This window comes from Brassica oleracea, chromosome C2, assembly GCF_000695525.1.
Source record: "Brassica oleracea var. oleracea cultivar TO1000 chromosome C2, BOL, whole genome shotgun sequence".
In the NCBI taxonomy this organism is placed as follows: domain Eukaryota; kingdom Viridiplantae; phylum Streptophyta; class Magnoliopsida; order Brassicales; family Brassicaceae; genus Brassica; species Brassica oleracea.
The window spans coordinates 11,093,220-11,100,610 of record NC_027749.1 but is presented as its reverse complement, the minus strand read 5'-3'; the positions used below and the strand labels follow the sequence as shown (position 1 = coordinate 11,100,610).

The window sequence follows — 7,391 nt, the reverse complement described above, 5'->3', positions numbered from 1 at the left end:
ATTGACAAAACTGCAATTGTGTAGAAGCTTATCTATTTTAACATTTTTTTTTTGATAACTGTGATGTGATTTCAAAAGTTTTTTGGATCCAAAGACTTACGAAGAAATTTGCAAGATCCACGTTTTCTTACCACTTAACACGTTTTGGAAGGCCAAGAAAAATCGAACTCAGTGCGATATTCACAACTATAAACTCTTTACCACTAGACCAAGACCACCTGATTTTTAACTTTGTCTTTAGAAACATTAGATTTTATCAAGTGAATGCTATTCTTTTGGGAAACATAAGCTTGAAACATTCTGCTTTAACCAAAACATGTTAAAATGTAAATTAAAAAAAACACATGTTAAAATGTTTGTTTTAACTCTTGTTTTTAATATATATGATGTAACAATAGCACATATATATAATATTTTGAAATATTTATTTATATATTATAAACTAGGAGAATTATTATAAACCGATAACTTTACATATTTTACAACATATTTAACAATTTTACGTAAAGCGTATTTACATATACTGAATCGTTTTATGAAGATTTAATATATTATTTTTACTCAATAATATGTATTACTAGTGATAGATTACAATTTGAATATTTATTGTTAGTACACTATTTTTTCTTTTTTTAGTATGAAAAAAAAAGAAAAAATAGTGTACTGTATATAATATATGGGCCTGGAAGCCCAGAAGAGAAGAAGAATGCGCGTGAAAACAACTCTAAATCTCCTGGGATTATTCCACACTTGGTCTCCTCCAACAGTTTTTCTTCAGCTCCAATCAAATTTTAACGGAAGAAATCGATCTACCGGTGGAGTTTGAGGAGGAGATGGTGTCCCCCGAAACCGCTAACTGGATATCCGACCTGATCGATGCCGACTATGGAAGCTTCACCATCCAAGGTCCTGGTTTCTCTTGGCCCGTTCACCAACCTCTTGCCGTTTCTTCTAACTCCAGGTTTCTCTTCTCTCTAACTGATTCAATTAGGGTTCCGTTCTGATCTTAGCACCTTCTGATTGATTTGGGAGGAATCAGTATAGCCGATCAACTTCAGCTTACTACTCGCATGCGAGTGTTCAATTTTGGTCAACGTAAACCCTAATTGCTTGCGCACATGTTGGCATATTCGGCCTAAAAATGTTATTTTTCAGGGGTTTTCTGAAGAAATAAAAGTTAAATTATGGAATTTGTAATTTGATTGGCTAAGTTGTTAAGCATGTGGGATTGTTTGAGTAGGTTGTGGAGACGAAACTTAGATTCTTAGTGTTATCTTTGTCATCTGAAAATTTCATTTTAAGCTTAAAGGTTGACTCTTTAGCTGGTGAGGTATCCTTGCAGTTGGGTAAATGACATTAAGTCTTCAGGAGAGTTCTTGTGTTCGTTTATCTCAAAGTCAACTCTGTGTGTGTGCCTGACATGTTTTTCGTGCACTTCTCACATGTTCCTTGATTCGGGAATCGATTCATCACTATCACTTTGTTTTGTGGGAATTAGATTCCTTTTGTGGATAGTGCCTTTCCATCTGAGTTGCTAGTTTGACCTTACCATGTCAATGTTTTTTTGAAAGGTTCTTCTTCCTTGAAAGTGAGCGTATATGTAAGTTCTTGAGATTCCGCTTTGAGATAGATGAGTGTTAGAACGATTTATGGTAAGTTCCCTTGTATTGTTTGCATTGTATTAATAACTTTTTGGTTCCTTTTGGATCAGCGCGGGAGTTGATGGTTCGGCTGGAAATTCAGAAGCCAGCAAGGAACCTGGCTCCAAAAAGAGGTAAGCCTTCTTCTGGTAAACTCCACCTGTTGCACCTTTTTTTCAAAAGACCACGCAACTCTAGCAACTTCTGCAAAACAGTTCATTCTTTAACTGTTTCTGTGGATCTGTATTGGCTTTCTTGGAATATTTTTGGGTTGATAAGGTATCAGAAAAAGTAAACCTGGTCAATAATTTTTTTTTCAGGGCGAGATGTGAATCATCCTCTGCCACTAGCTCAAAAGCATGTAGAGAGAAGCAGCGCCGAGACAGGCTGAATGACAAGTAATCTTTTCAATTTTGTATATCCTTCTCTTTGCTTTTATAGTAACTGAAGTTTATCGCCTTTTTTTAAATGAATAACAGGTTTACCGAATTGAGTGTAATTTTGGAGCCTGGAAACCCTCCCAAAACAGACAAGGCTGCAATCTTGGTCGATGCTGTCCGCATGGTGACACAGCTACGCGGCGAAGCCCAGAAGTTGAAGGACACCAATTCAAGTCTTCAGGACAAAATCAAAGAGTTAAAGGTAGAAATTTTTCTTCGACTTGTAATCGATACTGTCACCATGCATGCTTACTACTAGGTTCCTTGTGATCTCGATCAGACTGAGAAAAACGAGCTGCGAGATGAGAAACAGAGGCTGAAGACAGAGAAAGAGAAGCTGGAGCAACAGCTCAAAGCCATGAATGCTCCTCAACCAAGCTTCTTCCCAGCTCCACCTATGATGCCAACTGCTTTTGCTTCTGCTGCGCAAGGCCAAGCTCCCGGAAACAAGATGGTGCCATTCATCAGTTACCCAGGAGTTGCCATGTGGCAGTTCATGCCTCCTGCTTCCGTCGATACCTCTCAGGATCATGTCCTTCGTCCACCAGTTGCTTAACTTGGAGAAAAAAAATCATCGACTGGTTTGCTTCTTGCTTCTGCTGAAAAAAAAGAAAAGTCCATTTGTTTTACTCTCCTCTTTCTCGGCTTTCTTAGTCTTATCGTTGCCTTTGTTTTATCGTGTTATGGTCGTTTGAATAACTGTTATCTGCTGAACAACTGTAAACTCCAATTGCTTGGCGCAATGTTATCTATTTACATGTAAATTTAAGTAGAGTTAGGCAGATGGCTCTTACATTAATATATAGAATGTGTTTTTTTTTTCTCGCCATTAGAGTTTGGAAGTACAAAAGAATTAGAAACAGAAGAGACTGCAAAAACATGACCAGTGAATTTGCAGAAAAGTTTGCTCCTATGAATTGATCTGGGAATCTCTTCTCTGGTTCTTTTAGCCAACGTGTGAACTTAGTTTGTATGTGATTATTATTATGATGCTCTAATGTGACAGCTCTCGATGAACCTATCAGAGGGATCAAGATACTTAGCCCAAAGAGGACGTAGATGAGGAAACGCTATATCAAGCCAAGGCTTAGCTCTTCCATTGAAATGAACAACAGCTGCACTTTCAGCATCAGAAAAGCTTGTTTTCTCTTGGTACCCGAGACCAAGCATATGCCAGAACGGATCTATGGTCTGGACATGGCCGTGGAAAGCTATCAACCCTGGAGGCAAGGTTCCCAGCTGCCACAAACTCAGGTCTGACTTTAAGTTCTGCAACACATACAAGAAAATGGACTAAGTTAAGTTGCTTGATAGTGTTTGCTCGCTAGTTAGTTGTTTAGGTTTACCTCGTCGAGCCAATGATAGTAAGTGGAGGTAATGTTAGTCTCTCTCCAAGCCGCTAGATCGAAAACATTCATCCCGTAAGCCCAAGCACATTCCTCAGGGTCGAAGTTTCTGGCAATGATCGGGTTTGAGAAATTGAGGTAACTCTTGAACTTCTTTGACATGACAAACTTGTCTTCTCCTCTACATGTCTCCACTGCTCCATTAACTTTCCCATCCATGTCAATGTCCCAAAGTGGTGAAAGATCAGTTTGGATCACATTGTCATCGTCTAGAAACACAACCTTGTTTAGGCTCGGAAACAACTGCAACAACAAAGAAGTTGTAAGTCTAATGTTCGGAGCATTCTTCTCTGTCACACGGATCAAGTTTACCTCTGGTAGATGAATACGGATGTGATTCATCATGGAGTTGTATTTAGGGCTAAGAGCTTGTAACTTAGCAGCAACAACAACTGGGTTCTCGTTGTTATCAGCCACAATGACCGATGATCCGCCTCTGAACTGAGACCTCACTCTCTGATCCTTCTCCATAGCTTCTAAAACCGGAACTTTCCCTTTCGATAACCAATCAAAATGATGCAGAGCCTTGACTTCAATTACCGCTGGAGACAGAGGATGCAGTGAGAACCAAGCTTGCATAGGGAAATAAGTTTTCCTATCAGTTATGATGTGAAGAACGATCTTATGAGGCCTTAAGGAGTTCTGAACCAGAGACTTAGCCACGACAGAAGCTGCAAGTACATTGTCTGAAGCCAAGACAAAGTGAAAGTAGTTGTTGTCGACTAAGGTTGGGACTAGTTCTGCTTCTGGAAGCTGGAGACGTGCGGCTGCGTTTATGGAATGTTCGTTGGCTAGTTTGAGAGCTAAGCAGTGAAGTTGTTTTGGTATGCTGCTTGATGCGACGTGTCGGTATAAATACTCTTGGATCTTAGCGGTTCTTGTTCTCTGTTCCATCAGTGTCACCATTTCTTTAAGCTTTTGTGCAAATTCTCTTGCGTCTGATTTGCTTCTTTTGACTTCAGAGATGAAATCTTCAAGTGTTTGTGGTATGTCTGATCTTCCTTTTAGCTCTTCTTCACTTAGAGGCTGTTCCAAAACTTGGTACATAGCTTCTGGGACATTCTAGAAATAACCAAAGAACATTAACCTTTTAACACTAATAATCTAATATGCTCAAGATACTAAAACTGAAGTTAGAGTAACCTACACCAGTCTCAACCCTTCTTCCTAAAAGCTTTGGCTTTAGTCTTTTTCCCAAGCAAGCTGTTTATCAAAAAAAAAAAGTTATATAGATATTTTACATAAATGATTTACAAAAATCGCATTTACATATTTTAATTAGCAAAAATTGTGACAAAATGAGCAACAAACAGAGATTTTATTCAAAACGAAATCAATAGTTCATTATTTAAAATATCTGGATTTAGAAAATAAATAAATGAAGGGACAAGAACTAGTTACCAAGAGAGGAGCAAGGAGAGGCACCGTCGATAGTATCAACGGTGGAGAGAAGGAAGACGAGCCGGAGAAGAAAAGTAAAGAAGAGCAGAGAATAAAACATCATTTGATACGAGAATCTTCTTGAACCAACCTTCACTTTTATGAACTCTCTTAGTCCTTTCCCTTTGACGACCGTCACAAGTCTCAAGCTTGGAGATATATGTAACTGCATCTCTTTTATGTCTCTCTCTGTTCTTTTCTGAACGTGGGTTTGTCTGAAAGGAGATGGATGTCGAAAAAGGATCTTACGTTGTTATGTATTGTATGAGTATTCAAAAAGGGTCTACGTCATTTACCTAACCTTGCTTTGTGTTGAGGTTATTAATGGCAGATCGTATCTGATTCATGTGACGAAAAGGTAATGTGTGTTTGTTAGAAACTTAGACGTAAAAAGACTACGGTTTAAAATGTGATGTGATTTTCTTTTTGTATTTGCATGAAACGCTTCGGTTTTCTCCGGTTTACGTAGTCTTTTTTACTTATTAAGTATACGAATTCACTGAATCTCACGGTTTTTGTGATTTATAAACCGGAATGTCATAAATAAGCCGGTTCAGTTTGGAGATTTTAGCACATGTTTTAAAATATATAGAGAGTGTAGATGAAAAGGAGCTATTCGGTGGTTACAAGACATAGCTTTACCTCTAAATAAAGTCTTTGAACAAAGACATTGGAGCTTCAACTTCAGAATTTACTTTTTGAGGACTAATTTCTTCGATAATTTAGACAGCTACCCATTTCTCGTAAGTTATTCAATCTCGCCCCCACCCAAAACAAAGTAATTTGGAGATTTAGCGCAAGTCTTTTTGTAGTACTACTTTAGCCTTTCCTTTGTTAGTTCTGTTCTGCACGCTTCAGTTTTCTGCTAGTTATGGATACCTTTGGGGCCTAGGTATACAGCCTTGATAACGTACAAGTTCCAATCTAATATCTTGCATGATTTTGTTTATAAAAGCTCAGTTTATATGGTGTTAGATCATGTAACATACATAATATGAAGAGAATGAGACAATGAGATCAACGTAACCAAAGCAAGCCGTATATAGGAATCTACCAACAGTTAAATATATTCACAAGTTACAGTTTGGTGTAAGCCCATGCTTGATTCTTGCCAGGGCTGCACTGCTTGAAACCTTGGTTTCGAGTTGACACAGACTCTATAACATGACACAAAACCATTGACACAGACTCTATAACATGATTCTTTTAGGGAAACTCGAGTTTGTTTTCTTACAGTATCTTTTCTTGCTTGTCAATCCAAGGCTCTATGAATTCAGATAATTGAGTTACATTACAGATACCACAGAGCCTTGACGGCTTTGAACCTAACACTAGATGGGCAATGATGAATATGATGGTTAATCTCTCTTTGATAGTCTGCATTTGATAGGACTATCAGAAGCTTCTTCTTCTAATGAGAATGATCCAGAGACTTGGCATGCTCAGGTAAGGCCTCATTTGTTCAACTGTGATGGTGCAGAAGAGATCTCATTTTCTTTCTATGATTGAATCTCTTAGGTTTTCCGTTCAATTGATTCAAGCTCAGTCAAAGGGTTTCCAAAGGACCCAAAGGAGGCTTCTGGAAGAGTAAGCACAACTCCGAACATGTTGTAACTTTGTCTTCTTTACTCACCAACATTTTGCTACTCTCTACTGATTATATATATATATATATATATATATATATGTTTGTGGTCAGAATCTTCTGTGTGGGAAGAACATACTCATTGACATGAGCATACATGCAGCTTATGTTAAGGCCATAAGATCTGCTCAGCATTTCATCTACATTGTGAACCAATATTTTCTTGGATCATCATTCAACTGGGATTCAAACAAGGACTTGGGTAAGTAACTGTGAGCTTTTAAGGGCAAGTTCAGTTACTCAGTAGTTGCTGTAATAACAAAGGAGTTTTGGTATTGCAGGTGCAAACAATCTAATCCCTATTGAAATGGCGCTAAAGATTGCTAACAAAATTAGAGCAAGGGAGAAGTTTGCTGCTTACATTGTCATTCCAATGTGGCCAGAAGGTGCTCCAACAAGTAACCCTATACAGAGGATTCTATACTGGCAGGTAAAATAGTTTGTCCATTATTTGCTAAATGATGTCATCTCGATTAATACTGACATCCTTTTCATGATAATTGCAGCACAAAACTATGCAAATGATGTATCAAACCATCCACAAGGCACTTATGGAAGTTGGACTTGATGGACAGTATGAGCCACAAGACTTTATAATATGATAGGCAAGCCAAATGAATTCAAAAGCATAATAACCTAACAAATTTTTGACTATGATAAACATACGAACACTAGGTCAAGAAAATTATACAAACACGTTACTCTTCGTTTCCAAAAAGGACCAAACCTCTATTCAGTTTCAAATTATACTTCTGTCTTATGTAGATTAGTTTTTATTTTTAAGACAATGATTATTTTCTAAGGCCATGAGTGATTTAAT

General features: G+C 37.8%; 2 protein-coding genes across 2 annotated transcripts; one reads left to right on the top strand and one right to left on the bottom strand.

Moving 5' to 3' along the window:
* Window positions 1–701: 701 nt before the first annotated feature.
* Window positions 702–2,862, top strand: LOC106327719 (transcription factor ILR3). Its single transcript, XM_013765953.1, has 5 exons — window positions 702–961; window positions 1,712–1,774; window positions 1,961–2,038; window positions 2,120–2,282; window positions 2,361–2,862. The coding sequence occupies exons 1-5, from the start codon at window positions 834–836 to the stop codon at window positions 2,634–2,636; spliced, it is 708 nt and encodes a 235-aa protein (XP_013621407.1). The 5' UTR covers window positions 702–833; the 3' UTR covers window positions 2,637–2,862.
* On the bottom strand, window positions 2,752–5,161 carry LOC106327718 (probable galacturonosyltransferase 12). Its single transcript, XM_013765951.1, has 5 exons — window positions 4,888–5,161; window positions 4,634–4,689; window positions 3,799–4,548; window positions 3,427–3,729; window positions 2,752–3,349 (listed from the first exon to the last, which is right to left on the bottom strand). Exons 1-5 carry the CDS (start codon window positions 5,096–5,098, stop codon window positions 3,065–3,067), a joined length of 1,605 nt encoding a protein of 534 aa, XP_013621405.1. The 5' UTR covers window positions 5,099–5,161; the 3' UTR covers window positions 2,752–3,064.
* Window positions 5,162–7,391: the final 2,230 nt, after the last annotated feature.